The 22,674-nt window shown below is 34.7% G+C and overlaps 1 protein-coding gene across 6 annotated transcripts in view; it reads left to right on the plus strand.

The window, feature by feature from the left end:
* The window catches only part of NOX4 (NADPH oxidase 4), a 200,480-nt gene that overhangs the window by 81,441 nt on the left and 96,365 nt on the right, over nucleotides 1-22,674 (plus strand). For all 6 annotated transcript variants that reach the window (XM_019628309.1, XM_019628307.1, XM_019628308.1 and 3 more), the window contains 4 exons: nucleotides 407-504; nucleotides 4,064-4,091; nucleotides 10,435-10,507; nucleotides 14,756-14,836. In XM_019628309.1, coding sequence (XP_019483854.1) covers nucleotides 407-504; nucleotides 4,064-4,091; nucleotides 10,435-10,507; nucleotides 14,756-14,836 — 280 coding nt within the window. The remainder of the gene's footprint in view (nucleotides 1-406; nucleotides 505-4,063; nucleotides 4,092-10,434; nucleotides 10,508-14,755; nucleotides 14,837-22,674) is intronic.

Raw genomic sequence — 22,674 nt, forward strand, 5'->3', positions numbered from 1 at the left:
CACTGTATAAGACGCACCCAGTTTTTAGACCCCAAATTTTTCGAAAAAGGGTGCGTCTTATACATGGGGAAATACAGTACATATCCCTATAATTATTCATTTGCATGTGAACATGTGTGTGCACACACACGTGTGTATTTTTTTGTTTTTTTCTAACCCTGACTTTCTAGGGTTATTTTATTCTAACCTTTGAAAATCTGGTTTCTTTACTCAATTTTTAATACTAAAACTGTCTATAATTAAGATGTCTCATGCCTTTAAAACTTCCCTTTTTAATTTAATATCTTATGGCTCATACAGCTGTCAAAGTTTGCCCTGGATTTACTTAAGGAGGGGAACTGACTCTTCTTCATAGAACATCTCTGAATATCCCACTGACGTGAACCTGCTGTGGTTGGTTCTGTAGGTGTGCACGTGGCTGCCCATCTGGTAAATGCCCTCAACTTCTCGGTGAACTACAGTGAGGAGTTCGTTGAACTGAATGCAGCAAGATACCGGAATGAGGTGGGTGGCCTGTCTCCTCCTTTTCCTTTTACTTGTCATGAGCTGACTAATGAGGGTCTGTGATTTTCACAGAAAATTTGTACCTTGCTGCTCTTTTTGAGTGCTTTTGAAATGCAGTTGTCAAGTTGGGCTTTATTCCTTTTCAATAGGAAATATAGGTAATTGCTGTTTCACAGCCTCTCTTGCTGAAAATGGGAGTTTGGAGAGTGTCTACTTTTTATATTCTGCAATGTTCAGATGGTTGCCACTCAGGCTTGCCTTCTGCCTGCCAACATCTTTTGTCTGATTCCTGTCATGCAGTGGAGACTGTCAACAGTGCCATTCCAGGGTAAAACTCCTTTAGTCACTCAGACATGGTGCTTGGGGGAAACAGGGCAGAAAAGCAGGTTGATAATTGGAGGATCCTGGATATTCAGTTTACTGGACTTAAAAAATAGTACTGAGTTTTAATGGTTCATTTGTTTTGATTGGTTTGGTTTTGTAATCCTCCAAATGGTGGGTGACCTTGAGCTGAATTCTGTAGCAGGCAATATCTGTCTTAGGGGTGCTTGTCTCCACGTGAAGCTACCCATGAAATGAAACTGTATGTGCAGGATGCCAGGCCAGAGTGTGAGGAGCAGCAGAAGCAGAACCCTGGTTAGGCCTCTGCAACTCAGGATTTTCATCCTGGCCTCAGGCTGCTGCCCTTGCTTCACGCCAAGACTGCATTAAAACCCAACTGCTCGGTGGCCCATTTGATCAGAAAATTGCCCTGTTCTGCTAAGTCTGGTAGTGACTTAATAAGACTTTTCCCCATCTCCCGGCATTCCCTTTTCCCCTCCATATATCACCAGACTTATCTAGATCAATACTACTGTGATCATGCGTTTGACTTCTCTCCCAAAACAGAACAAAACAAAAAGCGGTAACAACAAACACAGAAGCAAAGTAGAAAACCCAAATAGCAAGCGACCTTTGATAACTCTTTGGACTATACTAGTGTTTTTAAAACCACTAATATGATTTAATTGATCTGGGTTGGGACCAGGCATTGTGATTTTTAAAAAGCTCACTGAGTGATGGTAGTAGCATGCATCCAGCGTTGAGGATCACTGAACAGTCCAGCTCCTTAGCACACCAATGAGAGCTCTTCTGTAATGATTTTGGACCTGAGCCACCCCTTCTCCCTGTGTGCCACTACTTATATTCATTTCTCTACCCTCCTCTGCCCATATCACATGGGGTTACTTGTTTTCTACTCTTGCTATGCAATTTCCTCTTTTTTAATATTGGGTCTTCGGAAAAGTCACGACGCATGTCTGCAACAGATGGCACTAGTTCATTTTTGGAAGCACTAGAGTCATTCACATCTATGTTATTGCTATGTCATTTGACAGCTGACAGTTCTAGCTTCATTCTAAAAAAAATTGAGCAATTTGGTTGAGTTTTGATTTTACAACAACTTGAGGTGGAAGACAAAACTGTGCATTTTTGCCATATTTACTGTTTTACTTCCATAAAGGGAAGAACATGCGTCAAGCTTGTGAAAAGTTGCATAAAGTTTACGGTGACAATGCTCTACAAGAATGTCAGTGCCAAAGATGGTTCACAAAATTCCGTGCTGGTGATTTTGATCTCACCAATGCTCCTTGGTCAGGGAGACCCACCGAGGTTGATGATGACAAAATAAAGGCACTGATCAAGTCAAACCCACATTACATGACATGTGAGATTGCAGAACATTGAACAGTCATCATTCAAGTGTCATGACCACCTGAAGAAGCTGGGATACGTAAGCAAGCTCTATATTTGGATTCCACATGAACTCAAAGAAGTTCATTGGATAGCACATATAAACATCTTGGTTCCGACGTGATGATTCGCCTCAAAGGACCTCGAAAGCAGACATCAGAGGAAGGTTATGCTCTCAGTGTGGTGGGATTTTAAAGGTGTCATGTTTTTCAAGCTCCTACCAAGGAACCAAACAATCAATTCAAATGTGTACTGTCTGAAATTGGACAGTTTGAACGAATCCGTCATCCAGAAACATCCAGAGCTTGTTACTTGTAAAAGAGTTGTGTTCCATTGCGACAACACGAGACCACACACCAGTTTGATCACCTGTCAAAAATTATTGGGACTTGGATGGGATGTGTTGCTACACCCACTATACTCGCCTGACCTTGTGCCTCAGACTTCCGCTTGTTTTGCTTTCTTCAAAACTCCTTGTGTGGTATAACGTTCAATTCAGATGAGGCTGTAAATCAGCCCCTTGTTCAGTTTTTCGCAAATAAAGACCAGTCCTTCTATGAATGAGCAATTATGAAGCTCACTGAAAGATGGCAAAAGGTTATCGAACAAAATGGGCAATATAGCATTGATTGAACTTTGTACTTTATATAAATAAACGACCTTTGAAAAACATAGACAAAATATGTCATGACTTTTCCGACAACCCAATAGTTGTTTATATATTAGGTTACTCTAGGTTACCTTTAGCCGTGTTTCTACTCCCAGGTATAGAAGTCATTTGACCTAAGCTGGATGAGGAGATATTTTTGGGAAAGTGGTCCTTATTCAGGGCCCCTGAAACTGTGTCATATAAATGGCTTCCTACTTTGTAGATAGTCTGGGCTGATCCCAGATTCAATGGAGACATAAGGAAATAAATTTAAAAGTTGTGCAATATTAAGTGCCATTATGATGAAAAATAAATTCATAAATTTACTAGGGATTAATCTGAGTTTTCCAGACGATAGAAAAGGAGTTGACTGAGATCCAAGATACCATGAGAGATGTAGTTTAAAGACAATATTGCACTAACAATGTTAGTATTTTATATTTCTGAGTAACAGGAACCTCTCCTCCTTATGTATCATCATTACTTGTCACTGTATTTGAAACAGTGCAAGTTCTCAGTAGGTATTCTTTGCATTGAATTTATAGTTTACAACCCTTCCTACATATTTTATCACCTTTGATTCCCACTGTGTTGACACATGCTACATGCAGTTGGCAATTGTGGCAGACAAAGTATATATTAATGTTTCCTCATTATAGTAAAAAACATTGAGTTTTTTTTTTGTTTTTTTTAAAGCTGAGCCATCCTGCCACCTGTTGGCAGCTCAGCGGCTGCTCAGCTTGGGCCAGGAATCAAACCACTGTTGCTCAGAGCTCAAACTCTTGAGCGAGCTCTTAACCAACTGAGCCACTCGGCCAGCCCCCCCCCCCCAAAAAAAAATACAAAAAACATTGAGTTTTAATATGGTCAAAGGGTGGGCTTCAGGCCACTACCACTGGCTTGTAATCAGCCTTTAAGATGAAAGCCTGTGCCCTTTGACTCCCTATCCAGTGCTCTTCCTTTCTGAGATGAACAGACTTCTCTGAGTTGGATTTTGTACTTGTTTTAATACCCTTTAGTATCATGAAATATTACAAAACTTAACTGAGTCTTATTTCCATTGGGAGAATAGTATTTTAAATGCCTAATACATGGATCTTATACCCAGCAGATTCCTTGTACAATTTTATATTATCAATGTTTTACCTTTCAGTCAAAATTGTTTTCCCTTTTTCTTAGGATCCTAGGAAACTTCTCTTTACAACTGGTAAGTGGTTATTCATTGTTTTTTCTTAAGATTCAGTAAAATCTTTGAAAGTAAACATCATTAAATGACATAGCCATTAGATATATGTTAAAATATAGCATGTGAAAAAATTTGCGTATCAGAATAAATATAAGGAGTTCAAGCTTAAAGCTGCAATGAAAACAGAGGCACAAGGTAAACAGTTGGGGTTCGAATGAAGAGTAAAAGTAAGTAAATGCATGTGTCTTTCATATGTTTTCCCAATTAAACCAATATAATGCTGTATGCTTGTTGGGGACCTGCTTTGTACACACTGCTATTGCAAGAACTACTGGAGATAATGCATGTGGAATGGGTTCCTGCCCTCAGGGTTTTGGAGAGAAACACCAAGTACTCTGAGTATAAATGTACTTCTTATAATTCAGGAATTTAGTAGAATTTTTTATGGTCTTAATACCTATAAAAAAGAGTAGAAACAGTCATTAAAATCAGTTATTTTTCTTAAAATGTGTCTCCTTTTTTAATTGTAATTTACCTTCTCAAGCATGAAACCTGAGTCTAGACTATTAATTTGTTAAAGCACGTTTGGATATCGCAAAATTTTGCCCTGATGTTAGTATAATTCTTACTAAATTCTTCTCTTTTTCAACCTTACATTTATACTGATGAAAGGAGAAAACTGTATTTGGGGGATTTTAGCACATATATCAGGGACAAGGACAATTGGGTAGTTGAGATGGTCCATTGTAGGGGCTTGGCTGTACCATCCTATTAAGGAGCAGAATTGCATATGGGACTGAGGCTTGGCCCTGTTAAATGCATTGTTTTTCTTTTCAATCATTTTATGATGAAAAATAACAAGAATTCAGGTGTTTTCTCTATCCATGTCACAGCTATATGTTTACCTTATAAAATACATTTTGTTTCTGCCTTATGATATTTGCCACTTGCAAAGCACTTCACCGTTTTCTCTTTAGGAACACAGTTTAGTTTTGTTTACAACTTTGCTCATTGAAAACATGGTTTTATTTAAGCTTTAAGAATTGGATGAGAAATAGAAGGGAGAAAAAGCAGAAAACCAGAACCTTATGTATGAATCAGTGTATTTTTTTGGTTCATATGAATTAATTTAAGGGATAATTAAGAACTTTGTTTTAATATTATTTTATACAACACAAAGAATAGTTGGAGCCTTGGAACATGTGAAATGTCTAAAGAAGTTTAGTTTACAAAGATATAAAAAATATTTCTTATATGGCCAAGATATTACATTAAGAAACTTAGTATAATTAATACTTCTATATGAACAGGTGATCTCATCACCTAAGCAGGAAACCCCATCACCATTTGTTCTTTCTCTGAAGTTCACATGAGTGATGTTGAACTAAGTAGAGACAATACTTAAAAACACAACTTTCCTGGCTCTATCCTAGACATTCTCTGCGGGTGGGACCTGGCAATGTGTTTTATTAACCTTCCTGTGTACCTTGGGAGCTCTGTTTTACCCTTACTGAGCATCTCGTGTACTCTTGAGCATAACTTCTCACCAACACCTATATTTTGCCTTTTCTCTTTCCTTATTGTCTTTTTTTTTTTCTACCTGGCTGACTCCTGCTCATCCTTTAAGTCTTAGCAGGCGTGCTCCATCACGCATAAATTTCTCTCTAATTCCACTAGACAGAGCTGGCCTAAAGACACACAGGAAAGTACTCTGTTGTAAAATAATATGTTTCCTTAAATATACTGTCTTTTCCACTTGAAGGTGAGCTTCTCCAGGCTGGGGCAGGGCTGCCCCGAGGGCATGCAGAGACCTTGGCAGATATTTTTTGTGGAGTTTCTGTCAATACAAACAACTTGTATCTTCCCAAATCAGAATGGCAGCACCATTTTGGTGGCCCAGTCTACATCGTATCATGAAAGAAATGCTGTGATAGTCGGCAGGACCCATCCACTTCCCAGGTCATCAGCCTGTCATGTGGGGCCCCCTAACTATGAGTCTAGAGCTCCTAATATCTGATTGACCCCACTGAATAGCAGTAGGTGCCAGAACAAGGCAGAATCTAAGGATGGTAATGGGATAAGTGACACTGTGTTCTACAAATGGACTTCATCTAGCTTTGTATTGCTAATACATCTCTGACCAAATCAGTTTCATAGCTATATCTGAATGTTGTCAGACATAGCTTCTAGGAAAAAAATCAAGGTCCCGATGAAGGAATGCATGCATATTTTCAGCTGTCCTAGTGATAAAGAATTTTGTTTTTCATTATGTGATGTTTCTTGGAGTTTATAGTTTGTTTAGTGTTACATAGCCTTCTCTTTCTTTGTCTTAAAATTTTTTTTACTCTAACCTAACTCTGAGAAATTAAATTGTCTTATAAGAAATATAGCTTGTGACAGTATACATTACATAAAATATGATCGTTAAAAACTTACTAAATAAGAAATGTTAAAAACATTCCAATTAAGAATTTAGACAATAAAATAAGTTTAAAAGATTGGATTATTCAAACAGTCATTTAAAAATGCTTACTACATATCACCAAATTTGGTAATGCCTTGTATGATGAGAATAAAATGCACAATATCCCATTTCTATTAGAAAAACCCTCATAAACAAATACAATTATGTTTCCAGTTATGTTGGAAAAAAACAAGATAATGAATACAATATGGTATTTCTGACCACATCTGGGTAAGGATGAAAATGATCTCTCAGTTATATCTAGAAATGGCAGTATGATGAAATCATTCATTTTAAAGGCTACTAATTAAAGAAAAGCAATAAGAATAAACATTCATGCATGTTTTTTCCTAAGGAAACAAGTATAGGTTTTGCCTCATAACTTGAAGGACTCAAAGAGTTCACAGTGTACTTCACTGTGGCCAGTAACTTTGCCCAGTGAGGTTAGGTTAGCCCATTGATTTCCAACCTGTGCTTCCTGACTGCTGGAATACATGTAGGAATAGAGGCTAATATATTAGGCTTTAGCTAGGCTGTCATTTAAATCTAGATTAGGGTACCCTTTGATGTACCTCAAAAATACTTGATGCTTACCTCTCTTTTAGCACATAATGCCCTATGTTGCAATCACTTGCTTATCCTGTCTCTCACACTAGACTGGAATCTCTTGTAGAGCAGGATTCACTTTTTCTCTAGCCCTTAGCAGCACACTACAGATGCACAGAAAATATTCATTGAATGGAAAAAAGCCATTTGTTTAAACTGTGCTACTTTATGCATAGACCTTCTCCACAATATCCCAGATAATTGGTTGGCCATCCTCTGTTTAATTCCAGCGACAGAAAATCATAACCTCTTAAGGTATCACTCCACTCCTTCTTTCGGACCACTCTAATTGTAATATATATATTTTTCATTGCTAATTATAAGTAAGTTTTTCTTTCTCACTGATCTAAAGTCTATTATTACACTGTAAATTATAAACTCTGGTCTTTTTATACTTCTAGGACAGGGGTCAGCAAACTTTTGAGACAGAAGAGCCAACCCTGTCCCTCACAACAATTTAAAAATTATTCGAAAGCCATAAAACAAATGAAATCACCATTATGTGAATAATATCTTTAAAAAATTTTATAAATGAAACTATGATAGTTTTATTTTCATTTTCAATTTTACTTCAGAGTCACATTTACATAGTTAAAGAGCCGCATGTGGCTCGTGTGCCGCAGTTTGCTGACCCCTGTTCTAGGAGACAGCAAAGAAAATATGAATTCTTTACATAAAAAAAACCTTCATAAATCTGAAAGAATATCAAAAAGCATTGAATTGATTCTCCTCAGTTTATAGACAAGATTCAGTGAGATTGGGGTTTGGCCTAAGGGACAGTAATAACAGGATCATAATGCCAGAATAAACATACCATTAGTCAAGTTGTCTGGGCCTTCTACTTCATCTTCAAATGGCTGAAGTCAACTACCGGTATTTTACCCCCTCTAAGACTTTCCAATATGTTTTCCATGCTATGCTCTTTAGTTAAATGTTTGAGGAAATATCTGTTCAAATTTAAACTGGCTTCTTGATTTTTGTACTTCTCAGAGACTGTAATACACTAATGCACCCCGTGACTCCTCAAGGAATGGTTACAGCATCTTTGAGTAATAGAAATTAATATCTTAAGAAATTAATATTCAAATAATGAACTTTGGAAATCATGCCTCCATTCTAAACATCCTCAGTTTTTTTTCAGGTGTCCTTCTGATGAAGTGATTTGCAAACATTCCATAACTAATCTTGGCATATTTAGAACCACATAGGAAACTTTGTATATAGACACAGTGGACATTAATGAAGCTCCAATAAAATTGTTACAAAGGCCTCCAACCACAAATTTTCCGTTATGGAGCCATCTGGGATTCTATCATTTATTTATTCATTTTGTCAAATAAAGAAGTTTTTTTGGTTTTTTTTTTAATTACTTGAAGCCAGAGAGTCAGACCTCCTCTTTTTTCTTCTTCAAATGTATTGAGTTATAATTGAAGAATACTAAACTAACCTATGTAAATTATGCTGTTCGATTGGTTTTGACATATGTATACACGTGAAACCATGATCAAAATCAAGATAATAAATATATCTATCATTCTAAAGAATTTTTTATATCCTTTTATAATGCATCCTATTCTTTACCCCTCCTAGCAGCTGATCTGTTTTCTATCACTAAAGACTGGTTTGATTTTTCTAGAATGTTATATAAAAAGAATCATAGATCTTATACTTTTTGGTTTTTGAGGGGGTGATAATACCACAGTTGTTTATCTATTCATCTGTTGTTAGAGATTTGAGTTGTTTGCAGGCCTTAACTATTACAAATAAAGAGGCTATGAAATTTTTGAACACATCTTTGTATGGATATATGTTTGTGCTTCTTTTGGGTAAATAGCTTGGGTGTGAAAAGACTGTGTCATTTTGTAGGTATGTTCCTTTTAAGTAGTTTTTTCTGTAAACTGGTGTAGTTTTCTTGCTCTTCTCTTACCCCTAGGAAGTACTCAGGTGGGACAATGGGAAAGATGATAGGAAAGGGAGTACCCTGAGGAAGAGGTGTAGAGAAGAGATGGTTTGGATTAGACCCATCAGGGAAAGGCAAGTGTTGTTAGGCTTCCAAATCTGTGTATTGGGAAGAGTGAGGAGGAAAGAGTATTCAAGTATTAAGTATTCAAAGACTAGCTCCCTTAATTCTCATGTGGCCATTTACAAGTAGAAACTTGTTTCTACTTTACTGAGATTTCTAATGTTATTTTCCAACGATTCTCAACTATCAGGCATCCTAATGATGCACACCTATATTGCTCTTATATCATACCCAGTGTATCTGCTTCTGCTGGTGGCTTGCAGTCCCCGATAGTGCTTCTGTTTCATAGGTAGTTCCTTGACAAGAAAAGTGGGATGTCTATACTTTTGGAGACTAAATTGTTTCATTAACTTTTCTGTGAATTATTAAGATGGAATCTCTCAGCGAGGACATTTACGATTTACTGTTATTTGTATGACTGTAAGAGTAAATAAAGGTACTTATAGACAGGATGTTTTATTTGGTAGCAAAAAGCTAATAAGAAATGAGACTTTTGATTTTAGCTCTTTTTGATAATATCAACTATTCATTTTAGACATGCTTTATGGGCTAACTCTGGATTTGCAGCAATCTATCACATCAGTAATAATTATGAAAACTAATGATTGCACATTTTTTTCTTTTTTTAAAAAATGAACATTGCGTCATATCAGCAGCATTGATTTCAGTCTGTTTTCCATACTGAGAGGAAATATGTCTGCAAGTGTTCTTATACTGTAACTTTTTTTCCTTGAAATCCACTATCTTTGTTCTATACTTGAAGTTGTGGTTTTTAGAAAGCTTTAGATTTTGTTTATTTTTTTCTTTAAAATTATTCTAGATAATGAAGCCCAAAATAAATTATTTGAAATTAAAACAGAAAGAACTACTAGTTCCATAAAAAGGGGGAAGAGAGAGTAAGAGAGTTTAGTACCATAGTAGAGAAAACCAAAACAGTGAGGATGTTGAATATCAACTCTGTCCCATGTATTAATTACTGACATTTGTTATAGCATATACCTGTAGAAGTATGTACATATTCACCATTCTGAGTGGAATATTTGAAAATATAAAAACAAACTCTTTTGTTCTGCCTTGTCTTCAGTACCTTGAAATTGTGCTAATTTTTTTTAAAAAAAAGCTTTTTTGAGAGAGAATATACAAGTAGATGTATGATTTGAATTGGGCTTCCCATGGAGCAGCATAATACTTTGGATTGTAAGGCAGTAATTTTTTGTACTTTATTTCTCAGTATGACTTAAGTTAAAATGTACTTATGTACATTTTTATAGTTCCTGGTCTGACTGGGGTCTGCATGGTATTCGTGCTATTCCTGATGATTACAGCTTCTACATATGCAATACGGTGAGTGTTAGATTCATGATTTTGATGTTTAGTGGTCCGATTATTTAGATTTTCTTTAGATTATCTTCATTTTTATATGTACCAAAAAATTTTGATTCACCAAAATGCTTAGCCAATGCAATGTTCTAGTTATTGGACTATTCTGGGTAACTAAGAGTGAAGTAGAGACATTACTGTATATAATTTACTGTTTTTGAAAAATCTCTTCGTTTTAGTAAAATATTCTATATTGGTAAGGAATTGTGTATGAAGACTTTTTGAACTGTGGAAATTTGAGTTCTTCAGGGTCTTCCTTCTGAAGGATAGTGTCTCTCTATGAGACATGGGATTGAATTCAGTGCAAGTGCACAAGAATATATTACTTACAATTATTGTGTAACATAGTTCCTGATGTGAGTTTGTTGTGCTGTGACAATGTAGTATTCTAAACAAAGCTCTGGAAACATGGTCAGTGGACATCTGCTAAAATAATAAAAAATATCTGCATTCACATTTATTCTTCTAGTTACGAGTGCTTGAGCAATTTCAGATATACAATTTTATGAGCACTTTCACATGTCCTTTCTGATGGATATATTCTGTTGTTTACAACATTTTACAGTGTCTTATGTTACTGGGCAAACTTCTTGGTTAAGAAAGCAAAAAGAAGAAACAATATATGATCTTCAAAAATCCTCAGTCATTCTACTTGTTGAGATGTGAAATTTAATAGAAACACACACACACACACACACACACACACTTTGAAAATAGGTGCCCTACAGCATACGCAAATGAATCTATCCTTGCACTTTTCAACACACCTATGCACACATGCACATACCTCAAAACCTCACAAGTAAATTCACCATTCAGAGATTAACACTATAAACTTTTTGGTGTTTGTGTTTATAGACTTTCTATCTTTCTTTTTCTCGCTCATTCACCATCTCTTGACTCCACCAAAATCACTGTTTCCCTTTCACACTCCTAGTCTCTCTCTCTCTTCATATATCTACATATTTTACTAAAATAGGACCATATTATACATACTTTAAAAAATCTGATTCTTGGGTTACTTTGTGAGGGGTGACAAGGATAACTATTGCATTGTTCTGTACACCTGAAACTAAAAATAAAAAAACAACCCTGCTTCTTACTTAAATCTTGTTATGTACATTTTTGCACATTAATAAAGATTTCTCTCTCATTGTCTGTTGATGGCATAGCATATCACCATATAGATAAATATTATTCTACCAGTCCTCCATTGTCGGATGTTTTAGGTTGATTACTTTTTTTTTTAGTATTTCAATTGTGAAACAAACACCCCACCCATGTGTCTTTGCAAACTTTTTCGATTATATCCTAAGGAAAAATACCTAGATATAGAATAGCTTGGTCAAATGGTAAGCACACTTTTAAGACTTTTCATAAGAATTCAAAATCACTTTACAAAAAGGTAAATCTCTAACATTAGTGCATAAGGGTGTCAATTTTGTGGGGAGAAATTTTATTTTAGTTAGGTCAAACATTCATTAATAAAACTTACTTTTTCAGTTTTAGGAGTTCTTGAAGTAAAATCAGGACATCTAACATACTTATTCACAAGACTGAATACATATAAATGTTCTACATCAAGGAAAAAATCCTTAATTGAGAGATAGTTTTGTAAAATTGAATATAGAGATCAACTGAGCCATCACATTTGTGCTCATAAATAATTTGGTGAACATGTCTTAATCTTTAGTTGTTTTTTTTTATTTGTTTAAAAAAGATTATAAAACTAACTCTTTTTTTTTCCCAAGCTTTATTTTGAGAATCATGAAATTCTTAAGTGGCCCATGGAGATAATCTTCTACCCTTTCTCTTTACCAGTCAGGAAATAAAGCATTAGAAACATTAGGTAAATAAATATTACTCCAATATTTGATTTCTAATAGTTGAATGTAGTCTATTAATTCACTGATGGTTCAACATGGGTCATTCTATTAAAATAAGTAATATATCCTAATAAGAGATGACAAAAATATAAATACATTTTCATCTCAATAGACTTTAAAACAGCAGTTAAATCTAAACTCTAATATGTGGGTTAAAATAACCAGAGTAAACTAGGAATTAATTTTCTTTATAGAATTAAAAATTATAACAGCCAGAACTGAGATTATACTTACCTGTGAACCATGAGATGAATTCCTAAGAAAATTATGAAAAAGCAAAAGTAATATTTTTAATTCCATGAAAGCATACCATTATTTACATATGGTAAGAAGTGAAACATTTAGAATTATTGAAAAGAATGCAACAACAATTCAGCATTAATTCCAGAAAACCCAAGAGAATTATGGAAAAATTTAGTGTTATATCAAATAAAAGAGTTGAAATAGGTAACTGAGTACAAAAAATATTAAAAATAGCTCTTTTACATAATAGCTATAATCAGTTTGAAAGAACAGAAAGATAAAATATCTAGGAATAAACTTACCCCATAAATTTCCCCATAAATAAAAAACCCCCATAATTTCACTGAGAGAAATAAGTGAAGATTTGAATAAAGACTGTATATTGCAATGATGGAGTTCTTCCTCAATTATTTTTATTTGCTGCAATTTCATTCAAAATCCAAGATAGGTTATTCTGTTTGTTTGTCTACTGAGTTTAGCAAAGCAATTTTACATTTCACCTGAGTGGACATCCAAGTTCATGTCCAAAAGAAAAGTTAGAAAAGGATGTGGCTTGCTAAACATTAAAATGATTAAGTTTCTGTAACTGAGAACACCATAGAACTTACTTGCAAAAATGACCAAGACATTGAACCGATGATAGAATTGATAGAAAGCCTTCTAAGAAACTTTACTGTATATAAGAACCTGCTAAATAATAAAGATGCCATCACAGACTTATGAGGAAAGTAAGGCTTAAGTGAATAAAATTCAAGATAACTTACAAAGTTACTTTAATGGTGTAACTTTGTAAAAATGTTACACCATTAAAAATGTAAAAGAAACTTTAAGTGGATAGTTATCAGATCTCATAATGGATAAGGAAAAATATAGGAAATATTTATCTAAAAATATATCAAAATGCATGTAAAAAACAATATACATTATAAAATCTGAACTATAAATATGTTATTTGGCAAATTATTACAATTATATAGAACTAGTACATGCTTAAAATTTGAATAGTTTACTCACAGCCATTAAGAAAAATTCACTATAGAGATAGGTAATTATTATGAACAGATAAGTCACAGAAAAATTAAGTGTGTAACACACAATGGAAATAATACCCAATTCCACTTATACAAAATAATGAAAACTTACAGAGTCTAGGTTTGGGGAAACTGGTGGTCCTATTCTTCAGTTGGGTTTATAATTGATAAACACATTTTCAGAGAGCAATGGTAGTGTGTTGCACTTTGTCTAGCAATTCCACTTCTAGGAATTTAGATTAAAAAAGAATCAGATATGTGCAAAAAAGCATATGTTAACAAGGATGTTAGTGATTTTGTTTATAGTAGCAAAAACTGTGAATGAAGTAAATGTGAAACAATTGGCTATTGCTTAAATCCGTGGTTCTAAAAGGTTTAGGGATTGCATCAGAAGCATATCGAAAACTTTTATGAATACCTGCCATCCACCTCTAAGATTCTAATATATGAAGTCACCCTGACATATGAAATAACATAACTGTTAGTCCTTTTACTTCTCTCATTCTGTAGATTGTTTATCATACTCCCTCCTTTTCAGACTCTTTGTTCTCCTGCGGACAATAACACCAAGGTGTTATTTTTAACGTATACACTATCCAGGGAAAGAATATAAACTTTAATGAGCACTTATTTAATTTCTCTCCATTGAGTTTCCTTTCAACTACTCTCAAAATATGTGTTGGAATAGGAACATTAGTTGTTTGAGAAATCATTTGAAAATGAGAATATTGATGAAAAGGACAGTAAAAGTACATATTAGCAGACTATAACTGCTCCTTAGCCTTACACCATAACTTGAAAATAAACACATTATTTTAATTCTTTCCATATATCTTTATTTGAAATGCAAAAAACCTGCAAAATGATAAAATGTTATTTATAATTTTGTGGGCTCTTTCTGCATGTTATGTTAATACTTTGATATTTATAGATAAATTTCAGATGAACTCATCTTAATTTCCTTCATTTGTGACATGTGTTTGAAATGATGCACGATCTTTTTAGTGAGATGAAATGTAGAATGACATTGATGCTGTTATTTGCTTTTTCAGAGTTTCTAACTATGACATCTTCTGGTACACTCACAATCTCTTCTTTATCTTCTACATGCTGCTGATGTTGCATGTTTCAGGGTAAGTTATAAAAAATATTTTTAAAACCATGTGTGCCTAAAAATGGGGTAATGTAAGATACATCTGCAGGAATTTTCACAGGGAGTGGTAAAATTATTTGGTCACTTGGAATTGAGGATAGTGTCATGAATGGAAGAAATAGTTTTATTTTTAGCATAGCATGTTTTAATGGAACTAGTAAAAAAGTATGTTAAAATTGAAATCTAATGTTACTTCTTGCACAGTGTTGTAGTTTTTAAAACTCCCTATAGTTATATCCTGATAACCTCTGAAAGAAATTCAGTAAGAAGTGAAGGACTTCAGGGTATTTTAGTGATTATATTTTCAGGAATTCCTTGTCTTGCTGCTGTGGAATTTGTAATGATGGAGTTACCAGTTTTTAGCTTAAAAAGGCCTAGAGGCAATAATAGTTACTGAGAAAGGCAAAGATTTACAATGACCAAAGACAAGGATCTGTCAAAAACACCAGAAAATCGCAAAGGGAAAAATGAACAAACGTATAGTGCTTGACATAATCCATTAGGTTAGAGGAAGGAAAGGATATCTTTTTGTATATGCATATGTCTGCATGATCACCAGAGTGGACTTGTGGTGTTTTTCTTTTTTTTTTTTTTAAACACTTACCTGACTACATGGCTTCAGTGTGGCTGAGAAAAAAAAATCCTTATGGTTTTTTTCTTGATACACTAATGTAACACAATAGGCCATTTTCTGGCATCAGATTCACTTGGTTTAGTGGAAGAATACAGGACACGAAACATCGAATGTTAACAGAATGATGTCAAGTGCTTCTTCAGTGGGAGTCCTTGTTGTTCAGGAACCATCTTCCACCTCCTCTCCCTTTCCCCCCTTCCCACCTCCCCATCCCCAGTGTAACTCAGTTTTAAGAGGACTAGGCCATATGGATAGACATGGACTACTTTGCCTTGGGTAAGGCTCATGCTTCACAGGATACTGGTGTATCTTGGTAACAGTCCTCAAGGGATGCCCTCAGTTGCAAGAACACACTGAGCATAGGAAGCTGAGGTGTGTGAGTCTTAAATGATTTTATGGTTCACTCACAGTCATCCTGGTCTAGATGCATTCCACCAATAATAAACAGTGTTGCCTGGTAACAGCTGGCTCTTCCCATTTATCTTAACCCACAGTGTTCCCAGGGGAAGAGTGTTTGGAGAACAGTTTGAACTTGCTATTAATCTTTCCTTCAGAATGTTTTTTAATGTACTGTGTCAGTATATTAGGTCACATTCATAAATTTTATCTGTATTTCAGGGTGCATGTTCAAAATATTTTTCTCCCTGAAATTGCATACCACTGGCTTAGAAAACAGTATTCAATGGGTCTCTATCTCATAGGTCTTGGGTTGATTTGTTCTGTACCATAGTTCTAGAACATATAGTTGTAGAGCATCAGAAACATGACCACACATTATAATCCCAACTTCCAGCTAGCCATTCTTGTCACATAGGAAAGGGCTATGGTCAATGGAAGCTATGGGTTCCATTATTTTCCCTTTGTAGGGATAACACGCTCTGTTGAGAATTATGACACCAAAAAAACCCATGGTAGATATTCTGTTCTTTAAATGGTTTGTTGCCTGCCCAGGGCTATTATCATAAAATGGACTATGAGTAAGCAGATACTACTAATGATAATAACAGTAATTTAAAACAATTACATAATGCTTACTCTGCCAAGTATAAATTCAAAATGATTTAGATGCTTTATGTCACTAAATGATCAGAATTTGATAAGGATAAATAATTGTGAAACCTCCTTTGTAGGTGGGAAAAGTGAGGTTTAGAGAAAGTAAGTAACTTGCTGAAGTTTCCTTAACTGATGTATCCTGAATTCAGTTCCAGGTATTCTGACTCAAAAACGCATGATTTTTACTTATAGGCTGTATTTTAGAGAGCTCTGTACTTCTGAGAATTTGGCCTTAAGATTTCTTTAAAATGTTAATAACTTTTTGAAAATATATTTTTGTTTTTCGATTACAGTTGACATACAATATTAAATTAGTTTCAGGTGTACAATATTGTAATTAGACTTTATAAAACTTATGATCACCCATCTGACCCCATACATAGTTATTACAATATTATTGATTATATTACCTATGCTATGCTGTACATCCCCATGACTATTTTGCAACTACCAATTTGTACTTCTTAATTAAAAAGGTTAATATCTTGATTTATCTGGGATTGTGATATCTCTCTCTCTCATCTATCTATAACAGATGAGAGAAAAATGCAATTATTTGTTAGCATAAATAATTATGCATTATTTTGCCTTATGTTCTACTGTTAAAACTCTGAAAAAACTTATCTTTCTAATTCAAAATAGAGCGATTTAAAAAGAAAAAAAGGTTCAGGATGGTAGAAGAGGGTAAAGGGGGTCAAATATATGGTGATGGAAAGAGAGCTGACTCTGGGTGGTTGAGCGTACAATGTGATATATAGATGATGTGTTATAGAAATGCACAGTTGAAACCTATGTAATTTTACTAACATTGTCACCCCAATGAATTTAATTTAAGAAAAAAGTTTCAGGAGTTCAAACAGACTTAAATTTAAAAAAGGATTATATTGAGAGTTCCTCATTTTTTTGAAAATTAAAGAAATATTTAAATTTTATTTTTGTTGAACAAGGGTCATAAACAGAAACTGACTTATAAGGAAGAAATAACAAAAGACATCTACAGGCTGAATTATATATAATCAATATATTATGCCAACTGAACTAATAGTTCTTTACATATTATCCATAGAAATTAAGAAAACATTTATTCTAATACAGAAATAAGTGTCATGCAACAAGTACACAATACTATAAGCTTTCTAGAATGCATATTTTTATGAAATTTAATCTTTTTATTGAAGTGTAATTGACAAATAAAATTGTATATATTTAAAGTATACAATCTAATGATATACATATATGTTGTGAAATGATTACCACAATAAAGTGAATTAACACATTCATCAATTCACACAGTTTATTTACTTTTTTTTCTGGTGAGAATGTTTAATATTTACCCTCTTAGAAAATTTTAAGTACACAATACAGTATTATTAACTATAGTCACCCGTGCTGCACATTATTATATCCTTAGAACTTAACTCATCTCATAACTAAAAGTATATAACCCTATGAAGTCTGTTTTGAATAAAGCTACATAGATTATGCTTCTGGTGTGGGAATACTACTGATAAATCTTACAGCAGTCTCAAACTGGAACATTTCTCAAAACAGTATTTTTTTTTATTACTAAAGGATCTATCTATAAGTAAATCTATTGAAATTATTATCATTTGTGCCAATGTTCAGGACTTAGATATATCTTTAATTATGAAATGCCCTGATAATTTCATTCTCTAGCTTTTGGTTATATGAGTAAAGTGCAGTTACTTAAGACAAGTTTCTTGGATTTATATCGAGATTTTTGTTAAACAGTATGCTTTAAGTTTAAACAGAAAATCGCTGTTTGCTGGGTATTTACTCCTCTGTTTATAACTGGGCTACATACAATAATAAGGTACAGAAGAACAATTTAATATATGGTCTTTAGTCTTCCAGCATTGGTAATTAGTTTGGGATTTAAAAAATCAGTTGAAAGAGCTAGAGATAACGAACATTAGATTGAATATTTTCCTTTGTAAACATTTTATTATTAAGAATTCTAGTAGTTTACAGATTTAGAAAATTTTAGAAAATTTAAGGCTTCTAGGATAAAGCAATTAGACATTGTTGGCTGATTCTACCTAAAGCAGATTTTTGCAGTAAGAGGACCAATTTCTTCATATGATTTTCTAAGGTTAGTGTTTTCTTTTCACAGAATCTCAATTTATTTTTTAAAGATTTTATTGGGGAATTGGGGGAGGGGAACAGTGCTGGGGAGTTGGGGAAGGGGATCAGACAAGTTGCTGTCACTTTTGTTCTTCAGTCTAGTTGTGGAGGACATCACTTCACTGGTCCATGTTGGTATGATCATTGCGCTCTTCCTGGGTGAGGCAGTCTCTCGCCAGCCATTGGACAGCCGCTTACAGTGGCTCATGGCAGCTCACGAAAGCTCACACCCGCTACCGGCCATCCCCACTGCAGCCTATGCTGTGGCCAGCAACTCACCGCAGCTCAGCTCCAGGTCGAGCTGTTGTTCACCGTCTTAGCTGTAGAGGGCGCAGCGTCACTGGCCCTCATGTGGGATCCGAACCATGGTCCTGCTGCTCAGAGCTGGTGTCTCAAGCCAACTCTTAACCAACACGCCACTTGGCTGGCCCTAGAATCTCAAATTTTGAAGGAAGCTTGAAGGATATCTTGACCAAGACCCTTTGGCTCTCCCTTATAATATGTCTAAGTAAATATTTAATTCTGAAAAGCCCATTCTGTCATTGGAAGCTGTAGTTTTCACACAGTTCTTTATCTTTAGAACCAGAGTGTATTTTACTTTATTTTCTTGGTAGATTAAGAAAGAAGTCTATGACTATAGAGTCCATGAAAATTGAGTCACTCTCCTCTAAATTCTGTATATCTGTTTCTTTTTTCTTATTATTAAATTATTTTTTATTATGAAATACACATTTTTTAGAATTTGTTTCAACTGTACAACACAGTGCAATAGTTATACTTTTTACCCCTCGAAGTGACAACCCCCCTCCCCCAATCCGCCGCCCCATTTCCCCCCAATATCATACATCATCTGTTTCTTACATGATGATATTCCATGTCTCATCATTATTACTTTCTCCTTTGAATATATTAATAGTTAATATTTGTTGAGTGCTTATCATGTATGGTACTAATGTTTGATCTCATTAAATCCTCCCAACAACCCTGGTAAAAATCTGCTGCCGCTGCTGCTTCTCCTGTTGTTAACGCCTGGGAACAGGGGCAATGACTAACTTGCTGAAAGTCATGGCGAGTTAAGTAGAAGAGCTTGGGTTTTACCTCAGGTATCAGATTCCCGAGCCTACATTCCTAATCATTAATTAAATTATGCTCACAGCAGTTTGGCACAGTTTCATGGTATGGCTTTTAAAGTGAAAACCAAATTAAATGCATTGCTCATGGGGTATGCGATCTGACACTGGCAAAGTGGGAGTCTTATCTTATTTGTTGTGAGTAATGCAATCAGTATTACTTAGGACCCAATTATCTTGTTCTGTGATTATTCTTGCCCTTAGACCTAGTTTTCATTCGTCTTACCTATGTTTTAGAGCTGTTTTTCATTATTTTTACCAAATCTATTGCATAGCACCCTAAATAAAACACGGTTTACATACATTAAGCTCAGATGTTTCTTTTCAGTGTCCAAATGGATCTTTAAAATACATTAATTTTCCTTTCCAAGAGATCTGTTTAGCATGACAATTAATAACATCACTTAATAGTTGTATGACAGATAACGTGTCCCTTATTTTTCTTATCTATAAGTTGGTAATAATGAAATCACCTATGTTATAGGGTTCTCTCAAGTTTAAATAAGTAGGCTGAATGTAGGTGGAATATAGAGCCACTCAATAATGTTGGGTTGTTGGAAAAGTCATGTATTTTTTCTGCTTTTCGTTGCAAAAATGCGTCATGACTTTTCCCACAACCCAATAGAAAAAAAACCATTGCTTTTTGGTACAAAAACTTGTACCAGTGCTAATGACTGTGTAAAGAAGAAACTCCACAGTTAATGGTTTGAAGAATCAGCTTTTTTGATTCTTGAAAAACACACAGCACTTTTGAAGAGCCCATATTTTTCTATTAGCAAAGTAATTTGAAAATATAATGGAAACTGCTTAGCAGATTAATATTGTAGAATGTTCTTTGAAGGAGCAATACGTTTATAACATTGTTAGGTTTCAAAAATTCAATTGATTTTAACAATCAAGGTTTGTCTTGGGATTTGTAAGACAAGCCTTCTCCTGAGGACATTTTTTCTTGTAATTTTTAATACACCCTTCTGGGAGGTTGCTATTTGTGTGCTACATTAAAGATATTTCAATTCATAAGACATTTGGGGGAGAGGGGGTAAAGCCCAAACTGTTTCCTCTTTCCAGACATAAATGTAACTAGATTTTTCTTCCTTCATTTTCCTTTGAAAAACTTATCAGGAGGAGTTTTATACTGCTATTTTCACTTACTGATAAAAAGGATATTGGAGAGAAAAGCAATTAAGAATGTCAGAGAGCCTCAGCAGAAAGCCCAACCCTACTCCTTTCAAAGGCATGTGGAGAGGGTGCATTGTAAATGAGATTTGGCACCCTAAACTCTCATTCTTTTTGTAGTCAACACTCCTGCTTTCTTTAGCGCTGGAGAGTTGAGTGGGTAGTAATTGTATTTTATTTTTTTTATTTACATGAGAGAAGAATTATAATGTGATAATTTTGAGAAAGAGAAGAGGAAGGTCCTTCTCAAATATATGGATGGCAGGCAGAGCCCGTTAATAGTGCAAGTAATTTAAGGAATTTCTTGTGTCAGCTCTGCTGGACTTCTCAGACCTTATTTTATTATATAAATGATACCTGAATTATTCTTTTAAACAGAACTTGCTGCCATTTGGGACTCCTTTTGGCAAGAGTTCATTTCAGAGCATGATTTATATTCTGCTTGAATCATTTTGCCTAGGGAATTTAAAAGGAGTGGTTTTCTCTGTGCATGTTTCTGAAAACTTATTCTTTAAAATCGGAGAGTCATGTGGGGAGCCTTTGTCAATTAATGAACCAGAGGCACTGTTGACTTCCTAGGGTTGTAGCCTGGAGAAGTTGTCCAGGGCTAGACAAATATTTATGAGGTTAGGCTTATTGCGCTGGCTTGTCAGAATATGCGATTGGAGACTGGAGGTATTTATGCAATATAATTAAGAATTAAAAGTTGCTGATTCCTAAGTACTCTCTCTTTTAGAAGCCACTTGCCCTGAGGACTCTTCTCACCCACATTGATGTGGCAGGAGGAGAGCCTTGTGTGATCTTCCTGCTGGGGAGAGGTACCTGCTCTTCCTAGGTCCTCAAACGGGTGCTCGGTGAAGGCCAGGGAAAGGAAGGCCCAGAGGTTGTATGTTAAAGAATTCTATTCTAGTATTGAAAGAGAAAAAATTATTTCCCTACATTTTCTTTTCAGTTTCCTTTTCCTTGCTTCTAGATTGGAAGTGACTATAATTTATTGCTCAAACCAGATACTTCTGAGAATGAAATGGGATACTATTAATAATTAAACTCTGGCTGTGGGTAAAACAGCACAAATGGTCATTTTGCCTATTCCCAGGCATAGAGGAAAGTTCTAGGGAGGCTGATTGGTTTACTTTTAAGATAGGCTTTGAGCCAGAATCACAAAAGAAGACCTTACCTCAAGTAGGGGTTCTACATGGGTATTTGGGAGCCCATAACCTTAAAATAATAAACACAGTAGATCTGCCTAGCTTTACGCTACTTAGAGATTGTATTGGGCGTCTAACATGGTAGGTAGGAGGTTGAGGATTTGCATGTTCATGGTCATGGTTAAATCTTTGGTATGCTATCCATCACTCTTATAGGTGATCTATTCTGAATACTTTCTAGAGGCTTAATTTCTGATGGGTCTGATGTAATTATTTTGAATTCGATGCCTATTATTTCTACCACAAACTTCTATTTCTTCTTCAATAGAATAGGAGTTCTCAACTTGAGTTCATACACTCTAGGAATAATTGAATGAATGCAGGGGATGCATGAATTTCTGAAATATAATACATATATATATATATATATATATATATATATATATATATATATAGTTTATACATATACACCCAGGGTGCTAAAAAATGTATACAAGTGGACACTTTGGTCAGCATTGCTCAAGCAGTAGTT

Source organism: Hipposideros armiger, unplaced genomic scaffold (assembly GCF_001890085.2).
Source record: "Hipposideros armiger isolate ML-2016 unplaced genomic scaffold, ASM189008v1 scaffold_780, whole genome shotgun sequence".
Taxonomy (NCBI): Eukaryota; Metazoa; Chordata; class Mammalia; order Chiroptera; family Hipposideridae; genus Hipposideros; species Hipposideros armiger.